This window comes from Pezoporus flaviventris, unplaced genomic scaffold (assembly GCF_033815535.1).
Source record: "Pezoporus flaviventris isolate CSIRO_AGI_PZ_B2104156 unplaced genomic scaffold, CSIRO_AGI_Pfla_v1 ptg000023l, whole genome shotgun sequence".
NCBI classification, from domain to species: Eukaryota; Metazoa; Chordata; class Aves; order Psittaciformes; family Psittacidae; genus Pezoporus; species Pezoporus flaviventris.
In genome coordinates this window covers 15,385,767-15,405,928 of record NW_026892571.1, presented here as the reverse complement: position 1 = coordinate 15,405,928, position 20,162 = coordinate 15,385,767, and the positions used below count along the sequence as shown (strand labels likewise).

The 20,162-nt window shown below is 39.9% G+C and overlaps 2 protein-coding genes across 19 annotated transcripts in view; one reads left to right on the top strand and one right to left on the bottom strand.

The window, feature by feature from the left end:
* Window positions 1-3,793: 3,793 nt before the first annotated feature.
* LOC133271130 (rho GTPase-activating protein 24-like) lies at window positions 3,794-7,056 on the top strand. The gene is made up of 2 exons (XM_061456982.1): window positions 3,794-4,683; window positions 5,864-7,056. The coding sequence occupies exons 1-2, from the start codon at window positions 4,445-4,447 to the stop codon at window positions 6,069-6,071; spliced, it is 447 nt and encodes a 148-aa protein (XP_061312966.1). The 5' UTR covers window positions 3,794-4,444; the 3' UTR covers window positions 6,072-7,056.
* Window positions 7,057-8,690: 1,634 nt separating this feature from the next.
* Window positions 8,691-20,162, bottom strand: part of MAPK9 (mitogen-activated protein kinase 9) — a 27,900-nt gene continuing 16,428 nt past the window's right edge. For 6 of the 18 annotated variants that reach the window (XM_061456968.1, XM_061456969.1, XM_061456966.1 and 3 more), the window contains 5 exons: window positions 19,155-19,337; window positions 18,143-18,267; window positions 17,565-17,628; window positions 16,453-16,524; window positions 8,691-15,789 (listed from right to left, as the gene is read on the bottom strand). In XM_061456968.1, coding sequence (XP_061312952.1) covers window positions 15,647-15,789; window positions 16,453-16,524; window positions 17,565-17,628; window positions 18,143-18,267; window positions 19,155-19,337 — 587 coding nt within the window. In that variant the 3' untranslated portion in view covers window positions 8,691-15,646. The other 12 variants (XM_061456971.1, XM_061456973.1, XM_061456972.1 and 9 more) reach the window with 12 other exon arrangements.

Genomic DNA, 20,162 nt, shown 5'->3' with positions numbered 1-20,162 from the left:
CCACAGCATCTCAAACCCAGACCCAACCGTGACACCTAGTGGGTAAGCGGATGAACGCTACTGTTCTTTGGAGAGAAAAGAAGGTCATTTTGCCTTCCCACTCGTTCCTGCTCTCTGGCAACAACAACCCCTTACATTTGACAGCATCTCCCGTCGGGAAGGACTCCAAAGCCCCCGGGCAGCTCTAGCCCCGGAGCGTTACAGCTGGGTAGTGGCTGCTTGCAGGGATATGACCTGGCTCTGGCAGGGATGGGGGTGATACCGCAGTCAGCTGCAGCCCTTTGCTGGGTCACAGTAAGGAGGCTTCAGCTCTGTTTTCCAAGCAGTTTCCTCATCTTCTGTGCTGCAGTCCTGCTGCAGACCCCGTATTTATGCACAAAGCATTAGGGTATGCAGACAACATTCCCCATAAGCCCCAAAGCTTTTTAAGCTCAGGTTCTTAGGGCATCAAGCCATATGTGCCTCTTCCTTCTCTGCTGGGATGTGGCAACACCTTTGTATTAAGAACAAGTATCATAAAACGGCAAACAAAGACCAAAACTTTAATTAGCTCTCAAAATCAGGTTATGGAAGTTTGCTTTTTATGATTGTGTTGCTGTTTCGCTGTGCAAAGAGATTGCTATCAACCAACACAGGACTGCTGCCAGCAGTTTAAATGAGTTCAGACTCCTGCAGTCAGTAAGCACCTGGAACCAGAGCCTGTCCCAGCCAAGACTGAGGTATCCTGGGCCTCTTTCTGCAGGTGCAGAGAACATTTTCCTTGTTTCCATTTATTCACCGTACTTTGCACAGTAAATGGGTCATTCGGAGTCAAAAAAACCCAAATGGGACTTGAAAATAGACAAGTAAAGGAAACTGATTTTATTTTTAATTCAAGTGCAAGAGGAAAACAAGAGCTGAGACTATGAGATTCATCATTTAACATCATGGAAATCCAGGCTGAAAGAAAAACAGCAAGGGGAAAACCTTTCAATTCATTAATAGCAAACCAAGCTAGCAATAAATTCAAGTTTAGATACACAACGCTGACTACAAGTAGTTTTGTTAATACAAAAACCACTTCATGCTTGTTTATTGGGTTCTGGCTTCCAAACATAGCTCAAGACAAATCGTTCTGTAAAAGGTCAGACCATGAGAACTGTTTCTTTCATTACAACAAAGAGGGAGCATGGAAATTTGGTCTGGATAAAGGCGTGCAAGCAAACAGCTCGTACAAATGTACGGGCCTAACCCAGCTCATTGTAACTATAAGCTACATCAAGTTTAGCAGGGACTCTTCAGGGTGAACGTGTCATTGTCAGCAAAGAGAATGAAGATATTTTCCCAAAGCACATCTGAAACGGTGAAACCCCAGACCCATAAGTGCTAGCATCACAGACACGGCTCCGACTGCTTCCTGCTGAGCAGGGCAGCATCCCCCCAGTGCTGCTTCCCCACGTCACGACACAATCTCCAGCCCAACTGCACGAGGGGCTCAGCAAGAGCAGGGTGAGTGCTGTTTTTCAGGTGTTCCCCCACCCAACCATGTTGGCATACACCCCATAGTGCATTTTGGGCAGCACTTGGCTGCCTGTGCACACTACACAGAGCTACTTTAACACACTGAGGTTGAGGCTGGCTTGAGGAGACGCCCTGCAAGCTTGTGCAGTTCACTTTGCTTTCTCCCTTGCTGGCAGCTGAGCCTGTCTACCACCAGGTTGAAGAGATGAAAGCACTGATAAAACCTGGCTTACAAAGCCAGAGTCCAATCATCATCAGGTTTTGTGTAATGGAAGCTATGAGCTTTTATCTCAGCAGTACCCTCAAACACTCATGTCCCTGCGGCAAACTGACATCCCCCTTGGAACAGTCGCATCTCCTCTGTCCACAGCGCCACGGACACCCTACAAATGGTGAAGCGAGGGTACCCAGTGTCTCCTCTAGAGACGATGCAGGGGAGCAGGCAGCTGGCACAGGAGCAGAACCGAGGGAGGTTGAATCCCACAGCTCGGCTGGAGGAGCTATTTCAAGCATGTTAAATTTTAACCACACATGGCAGCATCTCTACGCTCGGGGGAGAGGTCATTGCAGAGGATCACAAGCTCCATCCCAAAACAGTCCAAAATAAGAAACCATTTCTCAAAACTTCCCAGCTCCCTGCAAGCTGAGAGCCTGCAACAGAGCTCTTCCTATGCCTCGGGGCAAGAAAATACACAGCTCTTTTCACTGCTGACCTTTAAAATGTCAGGACAGCAATACAAGCTATCTACCCTGGGAAGCCGTAGGGAAGGTGGAAGGAGAATGTGGCGTATGAATAAATGTAAATCCAGAAGGGGAGGGTGAATCAACATTATATGGTGCTGTGCCTGATCAAGGGTATCATTAGGGGAGGAAGCACAGAGGAGATGAGAGTCCAGCTGTCATACACTGTTGATGTTGCTTTGATGCACTTCAAGTTCCCAACCTGGAGCTTGGTGGCCACCCTAGGAAAGATGTTATGGGACTGTCCAAGAACCTTCGGGATGTGATTTCTGATACATCACCTGTTGTCAGTACTGGCCGTGCCATAGAAAGCTACCTGAGCTGCACAAACCCTTCTGTACCTGGGTCTGCAGGACACACACCGCAGTCTCCTGCTTGAAGAAGCAGTTTTCTGTGGCAGGACCCTCTGCATCACCTTCCACTAGACTAGGTTACTCCAAGCCCCATCCAGCCTGGCCTTGAATACTTGCTAGGGACGGAGTATTCACAGCTACCTCAGGCAGTCTGTTCCAGTGCCTCACCACCCTCACAGTAAACATTTCCTTCCTTATATCTAACCTAAATCTCCCATCTCCTCAATACATTTGCTTGGTGGCTATGACCAGAGGTCTCCAATTTTCCTACATCCCACTGACATCCTTAATTTCACCCACATCATGTTGATGCAGCACTGTAACTGCCAAGGGGACCAAGAAGGTCAGGTCCTCCTATCTGCCTGCCCTCAAATGGGGACCCCTCAGCTGTCCCATTCCTTATCCTGACTTAGGGACAACAGAGCAGCTCCCTACCAGCCTCCTGCTGGGCAGCGATGCCTGCATGGATTCCTACAATAGCAGCTGCAGGTCAGCACAGCTGCTGCCTCCCTCCTTTGGGGTGGGGAGAAAACAGATTAATCAATGAAACCAAATCTGATTCATCAGAAACTACAGCCATCTGTTAGCTTATTAATAGACACAGAACCCACGTAAAGCACGGCCATTAATACTCCAGGAATATCTTTTTCTGCAGGAAAAATCTAGGTTAAGAGCAACTGCAGGGTTGGGGGTGGTGTTGGGGGTGTTTAAATCAGTTTATGACTTTACTTCTGCAAAACCAGATTTGTGGCTTTCTGCCCACCTCCCTCCAGCACAGCATCTCACCCGCAGAAGTCTGAAGCCTTATGCACTGTTTAAACATAGTCCTCACCCCAGACTTTCTTTAGAAGCTCATTTTCACTCTCGTACCATGAGACTGAACAGGTGGGGGGCGGGGAGAGGAAACAATTTTGCAGCTTATTTTAAACCATCTCCATAATTTTTAAGATATGCATTTACACTGCGTGCATCGCTTGCTCTTCCTTACTTATAATCAAGCTATTTCTGTGCCGCGCTTGATTCTCTTGTGAGAGCAGGCAGCTAAAATAAACACTCTGTATTTATCCACATCAAATAGTTTTTTCCCAAGAGGAACTGAAGTACCGCTGATGTGGCCTATTTTTCCTTAACCTCCAGCTTTTTGTCCTTGAAGGATCGTGACCGGAGGAGCCGGCCTCCCTCGCCTGCAGCGCTGCGATTTGCTCTCCGGAGCAGACACAGAGGATGCACAAGGGACACAATCAGCCATTTCACATTCATGTCATTTTTCTCACGCCTGACCAGCTCGATGTAGGGCAGCCAAACCAGCTGGAACACGTCTCGTTGTTAATGCGTGCGAAGGAGAACACAGGGAGCCCTGTCCTTGCAGCCAAAGTGGGTGCCGTGTGCCCCCAGGACAGGGCTGCAGGATTCACTGCCCCAGCCCAGGAATGAAAGCAGTCAGGCTATCAAATGGGCCACCTACAGAGGTCAGGCAAACTACACTGAACAGCCCGGGTGCAGGAAAGCAATAGCAGCTCCCAGAGATGAGAACCCAGCCATGACGATAGAGGCGAGCGGGCAGCAGAGGGGAGCAGCAGCTCAAGACCTCAACCTGCTGTGTACAGAAAGCAAAGCTGGAGGCTGAAACAAGATCCGGGCTCCAGCAAAATGGACGATTTCCAAGTATTTGGAAAGCTTCAAGCAGCTGTGGGGAGGAAGAACGCTCTCATAGCCCGTGAGCAGGCTGAGCGAGACGGACACGAAAACAAGGTCTCCTCCAGAACACAAAAGGCATCGAGGCTTTGACAGAGCCTGGAGGGCACGGGTGGCACTGGCCGGGCACGCTCTGCAGGCTCCCACTGCTAAACATGTTTGAGGAAAGTCCTCCTTCAAGATACCTAACAAGCCTTGCCCACCCAGAAGACTCCCAAGGCACCACCGCAGCTGTAAGTCATGTTTTGCGGGATCAGGAAAACACAGGACACGTCCCCATGGACAACAGCCACAGTGACCTGCCAGCAAACCCAACCTCCCTACAGCAGCACCTGGCAAAGCTGAAGATGCTGATGTCCACGCAGAAGGCCGAGTATGAATCCAAGATTGCAAGGTAAAGGATCTGTAAAACTATGAGCCTTCAGGGGAGGCATCTCTTCCTGTCGAGTGCGGGGTCCTTAGCCACAAGCAGGGGGTGTGGATGCTGCTGCAGTCAAAGCCTCCATATAACACTGTGAATGTCACTGGAATCCAGCGTTACCGGATTAGATTAGCAGTTACTCAGTTATTTGAATTCATTTTCATGTGAAGTGCTTGAGAAACTCCAGAGCATCTATGAGAGGTTTTTTCTGCAGGGCAGAGCAAAGTGCCTTGAAAAGCCTCTGGTCTGTTGTGTGTTCTTCCCTTTTGCCTTAATCCAATACTGAGCATTTCTCTAGGGCAGAACACGCAGGCTGCTCAGCAGCGTTCGCACTAAGTCATTATTCTTTCCAAATTGCAAGTCATGAATTTAAACAGCTCTGAGGAAAGCGCTCATAAGTATTCTCCCACTTTCTAATCTTAGCAATTGAACAGAGATTTAGCCATTGCGTGTTACCGAAGCAAAAAGGGCAGCAATGTTTCCGAGCTCCACTTTCCTAATAGCGCTGCTTTTTTAGTGTGCAATTAAAAGGAATGAACATTATAATATTGTTCATTAGCTGCAAGTTACAAATACGTCATGCGAATTGACATAAAGCAAGATACATCAACATGCATCGCTAAAACAGATGGCAAGTGGGTACTGTTGAATTACACTTCGCCATGAATATTGTGTAAAGAAAAAAAGATCCATTTTAGCTTTAATTACTTGAAGTATTCCTCAATTTCTTCTTAGTAAAGGAACTCAAGGAACTTTTCCCAGGTTTTTAGTCTTTCTATTGTCTATTTGCCGTATTCTGCTTATATTTTCCATTGCAGTTCAAGGGGACTGCAATATAAGCAATATCCTAAGTGTTCCCTAAAATATGTTGCGTTGCCTTTGCCTTTTGACTACTGTAGTATTCCACTACAAAAACAACCAACCCCGAAACTGACTCCTTTGGCTATATGGTATTTATATATATTATAAATCAGGATAACTAAAAAAGGCAGCTTTTATTTTAATACATAACACCATAAACTGGAAAAGAACCAGGGATGCCAACGTTTGTATTTATGGGAACGTATGTTAAAAAGGACTGCTTTAAAAAAGCTTTATTAAGAAAGAGGAGGGGGAAAGAGCCTGTAATTTACAGTGTGTGTCTTCCCAACAGCCTGGAGCAGCGGAACAGGGAGCTGCAGTCAGAGATTAAGGGTATGCATTCGAAACTGGGACAGCAGCGCAAGTGGTACAGTCTTGTGGAGATGAAAATGCGAAATGCGGAGAGAGCAAAGGAAGATGCAGAGAAAAGAAATGAAATGCTCCAGAAAGAGATGGAAGAGTTTTTTGAAACCTTCGGGGAAATCAACAGGTGGAAATGAGCAGGGGTGTGCTCAGTTTGACGTGGAGCTGAGCTGTAGAGAGGCCACCTCCTGATTTCAGCAGACTCCCCCTTTCCAAAGGCGATATAAGAAACCCAACAGCAAAAACTAGGCTGCCGATTATAAAGTGAGCAGTTGATACAAACTCATTCGGATCCTGACTCCCTCTGCTCCACCCTGCTAATGCCAGGGATCCTTTCTTTTAGCACTGGAAAAATCTTTCAGATGCTTCGCACTACCAGCTCTCAAGCCAGCCCATGTCTTGTGCTGGGGAAGGACTCATCATAGATGTTTTTCATCTAGCCTCAAGCCTTGTACTCGTGCGCTCAATGCCCAAGCGACTGAGTGGTTTTAATCAAGGGATGTTGTGCCTGCTGGAGTATGTTCTATCAGCTGCCTCAAGGTCCCATAGGTAATACGTGGGCTACAATAATGCTGAGCTCATACCTGCATCCTTAAGTCAGCTGGTTTAGAGACAAGTACAGAGGAACAATGGGACACCACAGCTGCATCTCCCCCTTGCACTTTGACGTGGTCCTGTGCCCATGATGCAGAGCTGTTGTGCCATTCCTGTGCTCTCACTGAAGGGATGTTAATTTACGGATGAGAAGGGCTCTTACAAAGCCATTTGTTCCTCTGGATTATAATAAGCTTCCTACAGGACTCCCATAGGAACACATTAGTCTTAAAACTGCCACTGGCAGGCTCCCTCCCTCCCATCCCCCAGAGGTACCTTTCTCCACATGAGAAACATGTTAACTATTTTGATACCAGCATTAATGACACATATACAGGTAAATATTAATCAAATAACCACTGTTCTTTTATGCCACTGCAGAACTTTAACATGAGCCATGGTACCAGTACACTTTAACCTGTCTTGTAGTTAAAATTGGACTTTATATGAGAATAATGCATGGTTCATTATTTGCTCTTCATTCAGATTAAATGCAAGAGTGGCCATGTACTTGATAACTCAGTGTATCACTAAAACAGCTCATGATGAATAAGCAGAAACCACACAGATGTGTTTCTTCTTCCACAGAGAAGAGCAAGCAGCTTGTTTTAAGATCAAACAGGAGTGAATCAAAAGGCCAGGCTTACCCCAGGAGGCTCCTGGAGGGAAGCAGCGCTTCCCTATTCCATGCCCAGGGCAATGCTGCAGCTCCTTCACTCAGAAAGACATGCTGGCCAACCACTTCCATGCACTGCGGGGTTTCCACACGTGCATCACTGAACCATAATGTGTTTCTTTGCCACCTTACCTTCACACCAAGTAATGGAGAATTCTAGGCACTCATATTCTTCCCATTTCTTTTTTTCCCCCCACTTTTTTAATTCATCTAATTAATGAAAAAAGTCTGTCTTCATGAGTCCCACTTGCCTCAAAAATTATTTGAGGTCTTGTTTAATCAGTTCCATCCCTCCTTACCTTTTTTCACCTGTCCTGTCAACTCCAAGTACTATACATAATATATATATATAGGAAATTTATATAGGAAATCCAAAGAAAAGGTATGGCTTAAGGCAAGAAATGTACTTGGATAATGCTTTGTAAAGTACTTTCCTGCACACACGTCATCATCCTGCTTCTTTGTTCTTTTTTTGTTCACTATTTAATGAATCAAATCTTCCTCTCCAGCTGAAGAAGCAACCTGAAAGCCACCCTATCAATCACCAAATACAGGGGAGCTTTGCGATCTCCTAGGCATCCCTGCTCCATCCAGCTCATCTGTTGCAATGCCCCATACAAAGAGAGAAAACTTCCACATTCTCCACACAAGAAATACCAATGCTGCTGCAAAAACTTTATCAGACTGTCACAGGTGAGGCTTTTACAATGCCAAAGGCTGGCTGAGAGCCTTCACCCTGCATCTAGACAGGCAGCTATGTGACCCCTTCCTTTAATGGTACAAAACCTCCCTCAAAAGCAATTTGATCAAAGCTTTGTAAAGGGCCTGGAAACCTCATCACTGTCTCTGCAAGAGTATTCACCTCTTCCTCAAAGTGAGTGCAATGGAACTATGTTTTCCAAGTTACACATACTCCTGCCGTGTTCACCGAGAATGAAATGAAACACAACATTGTCTGAGCAGAAGGTGAAGAGAAAATTCTTCCAAAGTATGTGTATATGTGTGTGTACATATATATATATATATATATATGTATGTGTGTGTGTGTGTGTGTGTGTGTGTGTATATACATACATATATAGCCAGTAGCTCACCTGAAACTTGCAACAAGTCTGACAATCTGATGCTGACGCTATTGAAGCACATGGATGGGAATACTGATCTGCCAGTATTACCAAGCAAGCTTCTATCACTTAAAACCCCCAAAATTTCAAAACACACTTGCCAGTAAACCCAGATGCTGTTCATGTCTCCAGATGTTCCAGGAGAAAGCAGCTTCAACCACCTCTTAAAGCTGTTCTTCATTCCCTTGTCATACCAATGCTTACTTTATGGTTAAATGGAAGCTAAAGTGGTAACTGAGACTTTATGGTTTAGGATAACAACGAGCACACACCATTTTGGGTATAGAAAGCATTCCAATTCAACACAGGAAGAATCAAGAAAAAGAGAACATAACTACAGTAAATAAGAGAGACTGCTCACGTTTTTGAAGTGTACATATTTATTTGTCATTTTACAGTGGCTTTAGTACGGTTTTACGATAAGGTTTTTGGAGGAAAAAAAACCCACAAAGCTTCAGAATGAGGCTGAAGTAGAACTTCAGAACTAGTTATTGACAGTTTTCCTGAAGAAATTCTAGTTTCCTTGAAGAAAATCAATCAAAAAAACCAAGGAAGCACAAAACTGCTGTTGATAAAAATAAAAACCAACTCAAAACACTTTCTAGTCATCCTGAAAATAAAATCCAGCATCAGACAAAATAGCCACTGCATTGAAAGGAACATGTTCCTATTGCACAAGCATCAAGAATGAGATATGACAATCAAAGCCTAATTTCATAGGCAAAAGAGGCCACATGTATCTATATAATTAGACTTCAAAGCACATCTTTCTTCTGAAATTATATACCATACTGTAACTAATATTAAGGCCATAAAATCAGAACACTGTAATAAGTGATAGGGCTTGATGCTACTTTTTGTGACATTTGGTAAACAGAACGTGGGAAAGGGAGGCCAAAACGAGCCATAGAAAGCATTCCAAAGGGACTTAAAACTTGAAGGCATCTCAAAAGAAACTCTCAAAGAACTGATTTTTGGAGGGGGGGGGTATTTTGAATCATTAGATAAAACTGGATTTCATAACAAATGACTCAAGGAGCCTATTCTACTCTTTAATAGCATGTGTTCTGGAGTACACTATAGAATCATAGAATATATTCTCTGGAATTAACATTTGGATTCGTATGAAAACAGGTAATTATTTCTATTTGTTATTCCCTCTTCAAAATAGATGAAAATTTATATAATCTTTATACATTATCTTAATGACCTGGTAAGGCTTCACTGCACTGAGTTAACTGCACACAGGTATCTGTGACTTGCTTTTAATTAGGTATCTTGATTACACTAAGCTACTAAAACCACATGGGGAACCCAACACATCATGTAACTTCAAGAAAAGGACAGTGATGCTTTGCTATCTTTTCTGTGTTCATTTTATTAGTGTACACAACACTTGAAAGCAATAGCTCCAAAGAAGCAGCAACTACCATGGACGTTTAAACATTTTACTTGAGGAAAATCTGGGAATCTGATGAAGCTGAAAATGCACATTGGTTCGTTTTTATAAAGTTTGGCTTGCCACCACTTAAGAAAATATAGGTATCAAAAATGGACAAATACACTGCTAGCCATCTGTTACATCTTCTTTTAAAAAATTAGCACCGATTTAAGCATCTGAATTCATAGAAAAACTATGTGACAAGCTTGGGTTCTCAAAAAAGATCTTCCCCATTAGAAGACAACACATTAGCATATGCTCACAGGTATTAAATTCACTTTGTTATCAGTAACAAATAGGACTGTTTCAGGTAGCGAACATAAAATGCTGCTCTTACCCGATTACATTCTTCTCTGCTTTTGTTACCCTAAGAAACTACAGAGTGCTGAGCTACAGAAACAAATACACAGGGATTTGCTTAAGTACACCCTAGAAAGCATCAGGGTTTTGGACTAGCATTTCAAAGCAGGGACAATGTCTTTCTGTGGTATATTCACACAGCATCTACTGCAGTGGAGTCCTAATAAACAGCTGTTCTGGTCTCACCACAGCAGATACAACTACCTTATGATGTGTAGCTATAGGTAATAAAAAGCTTTTTGTTGAGGAAAAGAATCCCAGTGCTCATAGCTATAGGAACTCGCTATAGGAACACACACTGTTGTAACTTTGTTGTTTCTTTATCTAACAAATGGTTAGGTAGTCACATTGCAATTCAAGTCACCTACGGGCGTTTGAGTCCAAGATGTTTCTCAAATGATCTCTTCCTGTGTGTTAAATTTTGGCCCATTAAAAAGATTTCTCATTTCAAATCTCTGAAAACAGATTTATATTTAAAGGAACACACTGATCAAATCCATCAGAATAGCAAAGATGGCAACCAAAATTTAAACACATGAAACTTTCATGTCATTCCTTTTTACATTATAAACTGGCTGTATTTAGAAGAATCCTAAAGTGCTTCAAACCCAGCAATTAATAGAAGTTGATTTCTTCTGTGCAAAACTGCAAGCACCTTTCCATAAAACAAACAGCAGCATCAAGGAATAAAAACCTTAAAGAGTTCCATGGATTTTCTCTATTTTGTTTTGAAGTCCTGGACCAAAATAATTTGCCGTATTTTCAATAACAAATTGCAGAAGAGTGCATTTTATTAGTTTAATTTCATACTGGACTTGTTATACACATACTGATTGAAATAGCGGACCCAGGGAAATTTATAGCCACAAAGCAACATTGTGTGGGATTGAAATCCCGCAACTAAACTTTTAGCTACAAAAATAGTCATTTTATAGAACACAAACAGATACGATGGTTATCTCCCCACTTTCCTCCAACACGAATATGAGAAAAGATGGTTTGCTTAAAACATTAGTTTAGCTCCAGACATTCTTAGCATGCAGAGCGGGCAAAAAATAAAACTGATCTGAGAAGTCGTGTAATAAGCTTTTAGAACATCACTATCACTCATGGAATAGACAATCTAAAATATATGTAAAATAATAAGCCAGAATACATTTTTTTCTGTCATATTTCAACATCTTAAAAAAAAATAAAACCAAAAGACACTCTGGAAAAGCAAAGAAATCACTAGATTCATCTATAGGAACTCAAGTCCAAATTCTGCATCTGGGTGCTGGCATCCCTAGATCAAAGCCAGTTTTGAGCAGGAATTCCACAATACACCTCCCAGGAAAGAATTTGGTTCCCAGTATATGGTATCACTAAGTTTAGCATCAAGCCCTGATAGAATCCATATGACATATGTAGAATATACAGACAAAGGCTGTTCAGCATTTACCCCCCACCATGCTTAAACTTCCACTTCAAGTGTCACAGTTCAAATGAAACACTCCACACAAACTGTATTGCTGCAAGACTGAACCCGTACTCCAAACCAGGATTATGTTCAGGAAAGATTTGTCTGCACTTTAACATCTCAACTTCCAGCACACGTGAAAACAGAGGACTGCACTTCTGCCAATAGAAGGGTCATCCACTCGCTTCTTGGAGACTTGGGATGTCAGCTGTATTTTGAATGTCTAAATGCTACTTAATTGATAAAATCAGGATTTAAAGCCAAATAAATCTAAAAAGGAAACCAACTTTCCTTTAGGAAAGGAAAATTGAACATATGGAATCACTTTGGTTTTCCTTAATTAATTTTGAATAAACACATATGCTCTGTTAGGTCTTAAAAAAGAGACAACGAAAACCTCCAGAGCCCTCTGGTTCCTTACAGCTTTTGAAACTTACCAACTAACTAGTTAATTTCTAGTTAAGGTTGAGTTTATTTTGACAAGGAAATGCAAACGGAAACATTACAAAACTTCCAAGGCTGTTTGCAAACAGTAGTTTCCAGTCACTGACTAGTTTATTTTGTGTGATTCATGCAGACAAAGCCTTAATTTTAACATTCACTTCTCACCTTTTTCAATATAAAACTGAATTTGCCATATCACAGTATTTCCTCAAATCACACTTACAGGCTGCTTATCAGAGTTCAAAATGCCAAGCTTTTCTTTCTAAAGGTCGTAGGTTTTTGAGGAAAAATGATATGAGCACAGATGAAACGAACTGTTTAAAACATACTCCATTTCTGCAATGCCATTCAGCTACTCAGTGTTCAGACATCTAACAATGTTTCTGGTAACTAATCTGATTGATAGCCATAGATCCCTCTTTCTTTCAGGTGAGCAGTTAAGATTACAGATTGTATCTATTTTGACCACCACTTATTTTTGGTCTGATTTCATCAACTGTTTATGTATACCGCAGTAGTGTTAACACTATACAAAGTCTCTCAAAGAAAAGTAACATTCATTTTTACGAAACTGAGCAGGTGTCTTTATATATATATGCATACACACACTCACATAGTCTTAATCTTTAAATACATATAAATATTTATAAATGCCAAAGTGCAAAAAAAATGGTCAATTGCATCACTTAACATACATGATTTTAGTATTAGGAATAAAAGTGATTCTATTGCACACCAAACTCTCAACTTTTAAACCCTTGTCAAGTTACACGTGCACTTTGCTCTCCATCAATGAAGCTCTCACGGCATTGACGACCATTATCACAAACGTGGCACTGAACTTAATCTGCAGTCAGGAATACAACTAGATGCATATAATTGGCATGCAGTGCATTCAGAATCTATATGTGCACACTGAAATAGCATGGGAGCTTTAGCTTGCATCTATTCTGCATGCGTTTTTCCGAATATAACCTGCATATGTGTCTTCTTGAGATCAGTGTTCATACAGGTATTAGCAATTTGATGTTGGTTTATATTGGAATCAAAATCCACAATATTCACAGACATTTCATGCATACTCTGAAGGCAGCAACATTTTTGTAAAACTTGGAAGCTTCAATGTATGCCATAGCAAGATGATGTTAAAAAAATAAGGTATGAGACAGCTTATCTACAAGAAGATTTACAAAGAAACTCAGTTAATCTCTGGGGTCTTCTTTTTCAAGAGCACATATACTAACAGTATGCTCTAGGAGAAGGTCAGATACCAGTTCAAATCATGGAGATAGGGCAGTTGTGTTAAACATTAAATGACATTTTGAATCACAGAATAATTTAGGTTGGAAGAGTCCTGGAGGTCATCTGGTCCAACCCTCATAGTTTTGAGCAGACCAAAGCCAATAGAAAAAATTCAACCCTAAATATCTACAATCTTTGTTGCGTTAAGCCTTCTAAAGCAGTAACTGTTAAAATGAACATAGCACAGTGCAACTTCAGTTGAAAAAGATAAGAATGTGGAAAAATGAAATCCAAGGAAGTTACTTGCATAGTGGATCACTACTGTTCATTTTGAATAGGTCTTTAGTAATTTTAACTTACACAAATAACAAGGATTAAAAAGATGCCAAAGAACAGCAACCTGTACTGTTCTGTTATATGGTAAATAGCTATTTTTAAATGTAGGTTGTTTTTCTTCCAGTGACAAAAGTGCACTAAAAATATTTCACATATATTGTCAGTATCCAAAAATAAAAGTATCCATAGGTTTAAAACCAAACAACAAGGAAAAAACCCAAGCCCTAATATCCTGCAACTCATTTAAATAGAATTTTAAAAATCCAAGATTCCAGATGACAATTCTGAATTTAATGTTAAGAAATGTTGGTTCATTTTGGTTTTGTTTTTTTTTAACCTTCTGGGACAGTAAAACCTTAATATTTTTGCTAGAGCAAATTTAGCTATTAAAAAGTGGTACAATTTTAACATAAAAGTAATATTGCATAAAGAGAAATCGATGCTTTTCAAATTATAAGGTCAGAAACAACAGCGAGTTTTCTTTTACAAGAGAAATATGCCAGTAATGCAGTGGCTGGCTGGGCCAGTATATTTTATAAGTCCTATTTATATATTCAAGTCAAGAGTATCTTGATCAACAGCTAAATATAGTGCCTTTAAGAAAGTGGTGTTTTACCTCATCTTGTACATCTCTATTACTCTTATAGCGATATAGTTTAGTCTCACATGCATGCACACACACACACGATCCTTTAGCAAAGTTTCACACCTGTGCACTCCCAAGTGAACGTGCACAGATTCACAGGAGTGCAGTATAAAGCAATTTAAGCCCTAGTCTACTACAAATACATTTTCTAATTCAACATATTATGCAGTGTAACAGGCAACATTTGTATTATCTGGTTCTGAAAACTGTACTGATAAGCCTGTATTGAAGCAGCAAATACTCTCAATCTCCTCTTCTCTGACACTGTATTTAGAAAATATGTACTAAATATGTTTTCATCTCCCAGTACAAACAGAGAGTTGTTCCTAAGGCCAGAATAGAGCTAAACTCTGTTAACTAAATACTTAATTTACAAGTGACTCAAAACTACTGCATTTTTCTTTCTTTAATTACTCACTAGACAGAATGGACCCATTAAAAAAATGGAACACATTTATGCAGCTCTTTTTGAGGCTGCAAGTCTCTCCAATTCATCTGTCCTTTTATCAGTTTGCAGTGAATGAAGAGCATCACAGATAAAATTTCCTTTTCTGTTTGTTTTTGGTAAAGGACCAGTATCACAATCTAGAAAATACAGAACATTTTAGCACTCTCTCCTCTTCTAAACAGGCACTGCTTCACAGATAAGTCACTCATCCTTCCTTAACGTTTAATTAAGCCACTGTATCTTCCACCCATATTTAAAGAACTGAAAAGTTAGACACACATGCTCACAGGTGAAATACAAAGTAATGGCTATATTCTTTACACTTCACGTTTATCTCTTCTACAAGAAGATAGACAGAATTGGAAAGTGAAGCTAGAAAGGGCTCAATAAAATAAAAAGTGCTACGTGGAAGAATATCTACCCTTTAAACACGGAACTGACAGCATTCAATGTGTGAGATCACACTTACATACAACGCTCCAGTCGTTAAATAAAGCAAACTGCCACAGTCACACGTTAAAACAAACTTCATCGAGACTATACATTCAAAAAACCTCTAATGAGCAATACTGTACTAAAATGTAAACAACCATTGTGTCACAGAAGCCTGCTGGTTGGGACTGAAGATTCATGAATCCACTTAGGAGGAGTTATTGGCTAAAAGTCTATTATAACTGCTCACCTGAAATAGGCTGAAACAAACAAAAGCCTATAATAGAGTCTAAATTTAAAATCTTTTGTTCTTTAAACATTGATTTGCTTTCATTCTACAACATTAAGCAGGCAATTTCATAACAACTGAGTAAAAAAAAAAACAGGCATTACTTTAGCAGAACATGCAGAACATGGAGTTTTTCTACTTGGTTCCATTAACTTACAAGCAATTCAGGCCCAATGGAAGCAAGAGATCTTTTCCAAAGTCAAGTCTGCAATCCTGGCTGATCATCGACATCCTTCGAGGGGTCCTGTCAAGGCATCGAGGCTGCTGTCTGTATCGGAGGCCAATGTTTGCTCTGTTGACATGGATGAAATGTCATTGATAGATGATGACTGGGAAGGACTGGTGTTGCTATTCACTGCTGCATCTGTGCTAAGTAAACCAAACATAATAAAATCTGAGGCAAGACAATATTGCAGACACAAATAACATCACTTTCTCCACAGAAATCCTTAGAAAAAGAAAGAAAGCGTAGAAAAGAAAGCATTTAGTAGTCAAAACTAAAAGTGAGCATTAAGAGAAGAGATATTTATGCTTCTCCCTTTCTGGAGAGGAAGGCAGGGGTAGGTGGGGGGAGGCAATGTATAACATGAACAGCAGCAAACATCAAGGATTCAATCATGAGCATAAATACTTTGCACTATCAATTATTTTAAAGGAGCCCCAGTGACGTTTAAGCCTGCATGAAAGGGATTTATTCATGCAGAGCCATAGAATAAGCATTCAGTGTAAAAGGTATCTATGTTGCAACAAGTGACGTAGCATGGTATTGATTATTTCATTTGATGATGGCCCTCTGGGGAGAAAGCAGCTCAGGGTCTTGGGACACAGGACTCCTTAAAGTTTTCCTGTAACTTACTTTGTAACAATGGAAAACTACTGCACATGGAACTCCAAAGGATCTCAAAGAATCTTGAGCAATGAAACTTTTGCCTACCTGGATTATTAAGCAGGATATCTTCATTCACTAGTGCAACAGATCAGCACTATGCATGATAGTTACGGGAGAACTACAGAAACAATGACTAACCTGAGGGCTGATCTTTTACCACACCATTCTTGCTCCTTTCTTCCCAATCCATTACTTCTTTGTATATTAATTCTTACATGAGAAGGGTGGGAAGAATGAGAGAAAAAGAGAGAAAACATACTGTAAGGTCACGGAGGATTTGTACACAATTCACATATGTACAAAGGTCAATGAAATGGTTAAGGGTCAGTCTGGAAGGACAGCTGTGCAAGTATTTATTTTCACTTTTGTTTTTTTAAAGGCCTACAGCATCAGATAATTCTATGGATTTTCTTTATGCATGACAGAAAGACATTAAGCATGTACCAAAAATCAACATATTTTATAAACAGCTGTCCACTTAAAAATAGGTACCATCCCACCCCAATACTTTAGGTGTATCTATGATGCACTGATATTAAGTGGGGCAAAAAAAGTCATATTTGGATTTTCAAAAGTCCATACAGACTTCCTTAATTTGCAGTAACATGATTTACAAATGGATTCAATCAGAGTTAAAGAAACATTTTAATTTTCCACGTTGCATTAACCCAAATAATCTGAAGTATACCTGCGCAGACATGCTCTAAAGAAAATATAAGCCAGAATCAATACTGAGATTTATAATGCTATTTCACAAAATCAAGCAGCTTTCAAAGGAGTCAAAGATATCTATTGCTTTTGGTCCTCTGATGGTAGCTGCTTAAAATTTAAACTGCCTCACCACTTAATGTATTTGACTACCACTATAAGGTGAATTGATTTCAATGCCACAATGCCGTGTGTTCTTTTGTTAAAGTCAACAGTTTAACCTATTTGATCAATAAATATGCATTGAGAGAAAAAAAGAAATCAAACAAAGCCACACACACCAAAAAAGCTCTTCTATTTAAGACTTCTAAAACAAATGAATTTGTAAATACTGTCAAGAGATACGGCTTAAATAATGCAGTGAGAAGAGAAGCATGTTGCTATCACAGGATTTTCTATCAAGGAAAAAGAAGTGTTGAGATTACAAATGAGAAGCATAAAAGATGAAAACTGTGGCATTTTATTGAGCACATGTACTGCAAGCCATGCACTGATAATACAACTTCTTACAATAAATGTAATTTGACATAGTTTTTTTTTACCTTTCCATTCTTCAATTGCATGTTCTCTTTCTTCCAATTGCGCATCATAAATTTGAGGTGGAGGCTACAAAGAGAAGAAAGTCTATAGAGTATCTACCACATGAGGTTAACACAACCAATCATAACTAAAACAGCTAAAATTGACAGCTTTCTTAGCATTTTGTTACCTTCATCTCTGGCAGTCTAGACGCTATACCTCACATTCATTTTGAGAGTCCAGAATTTGCTTTTATGTCCTGCTGCCACTGAAAGGCTGCTTAAAAGCACAACTAAAACTACACTCATTTTAACGCTTTATGGGGCCTTAGAGAAAGACCCCTTTTTGAAAAGCCTAGATTGCCATCACATAGGCAACTCCTTCTGTAAAGTAAAAGGAACTATAAACAACCGCTTTCAAAATGAAATCAGCTGCACTCCAGCAGCTGTTCTTAAGGTGATTCTGCCCCTAATGTTGATCTGAAGGCTTTATGTGCGGCTTCTGCTAGCCAAAGAATGAGTTCAAAGCATGCACCTAACTAAAACTAAACTTCAAAGTTATTAAACCGGTATCTTAAAAGTTATTTTAAATGGAAACTTACAGCTTCTGCTTCAGCTGGATCATACCAGACAGTAATATAAGGATGACGTAAGGCTTCATCTACGGAAATTCTCTTGTCTGGATCTACTACAAGCATTTTTGATAATAAATCTCTAGCTTGGCTGGCTAGAAAGTAAAAATGAAAAGAACATACACATAAAAGAGCTGTAGAGTTTAACATCTGCCATAGGAAATGAATACTAGGAACATAAGACATGCATGTCAGATTTCACTGTGAAAGTAGACCCACAAATCCTAACTTCCTTATACAGCTATGTATTTTTTGCTATTATCCAAAATAAACCCAGCAACTGAGACCAACTAAATTCAATTTTGAACAGTTCTGCTGTTACACGGGTCACAGTTTATTTAGCACTAATTACTGAACATAAACCACACTAAATGTATTTTTTTTTAAAGCTTATTAAAAATATCGTGGTACAGAAATGATCTGATCAGATTTCTGTATCAAATTAGTTTTTCTTTTAGAAGTGTTACTGAGGGATAACTGGCTACTCATTGTCGGAGTGGCACTTCACTGATGTGTCTTTGTTGTTTGAATGACCATTGTACTAATAAAATAGGCTATAACAAGTTATTTTATGTATAAATAAATATTTGACCATCTAGAAAATATAAGGTGTTTTTTTCTCATTGTATCAGTAATCATCTGAAGTCAAAGTATAGCCAAACTAACTTATACATACACATCAACTAGAAAAAGATAGTTACAAATAATCTCCATAATAGAGGACATTTAAGCAACGGATGTTTTTCAATAGACTAGAATTAAGAGAATTAAACAGAATACTGAGAACAGGGAATAGTTCTGTATTTAACAACTACTACTAAGATTTCAGGACACGTCATAGGGAACAGAAGTAATGGAGCTTCTTATATTGACACCTATTGCAATAAACATTTTATATTAGTTTTGGTTGTTTATTAAGTGTACTGCAGAGATTTTAAATTAACATCTTAAAAAGAAAAAGTTACAAAAAATCTTGCCTTACTTTTCAACTTATCACGATCAGATTCTGATGGAAATATCCAGTCTGGGAAGAGCTCTTCAAATTTAATACCAGGATATTTTGGCCTGTTTTCCACATAATTCCTCACTGTAGGCTGTAGTTTCTTCATAAAGTCTGCTGATGGTGTGCCTAATTGTTCAATAACTTTATTCCATTGATCAATATCTGCACCATATCTTTAGGAAAATCAGCTGAAGAATTTGAAGTCTGCACTATACAAAAATATCACTTACAGAAATCTGAAAAGTTAATGGAAACTCGAACAAAGGACACAAACATGAACTTCATTCTAGCATCAACAGTATTCCGAGCTGCCATGCAAAAAGCTAGATTGACATTAAAAAAAGTTAAGATTCGCATTTCATAATATTAAGGACAAGCCAGAAATGCTGCACAACGCATTATGCCCAAGTATCTTTTCCTCATTATTATCTATTGGCTAGTATTGAAAGCAATACTTTCTTTGAGTCTAAAATCAGCTTTACTTGGCAATTGTATCCATAGCAAAGGAGAAGGACAGGAAAGAAAGGCTGCTTTGAATCTTCAAAGTACAACATGATACCATCAACAGTGAAGATTCTTGAAAGTATGGAAAAATACATGAAAAAGACCCTAAAGCAAACAAATACATCCCATTCAAAGTAAGGAATTTTGTGCTCGTCTCCTAAGGAAATGAGGCTTCGGGTACTAGCAGTTTTGGGGCTTTGGTTGGATGCTTGAGGAATTGTGCCTTATGTTTCTTCTGGACTGCCCCTTCTCCTGCTTTCAAGTGAGGGCATTTCTCCTAGACACAGTGACATGGGTTACAGAGATACCAAAGGCTGCTCTGAGTAAGCCTCATTGAGGTAACAAAGCTCATTTATCACACTCAGAAGACACTGCAGTTAATATTCCTGATACTGAAGTTTACTCAGATTTACATTTTTTCCTGATAAAAAGAATGTGCAATTCCAGCAGAGTCTAACCATCTAACCGCCGACCTTGCAAAAT

Excerpts from the sequence above, each read along its gene's own strand:
- LOC133271130 (XM_061456982.1), top strand. The coding sequence starts at position 4,445 with ATGTTTGAGGAAAGTCCTCCTTCAAGATACCTAACAAGCCTTGCCCAC. Across the intron at positions 4,684-5,863 it reads TATGAATCCAAGATTGCAAG|CCTGGAGCAGCGGAACAGGG; the intron begins GTAAAGGATCTG and ends TCTTCCCAACAG.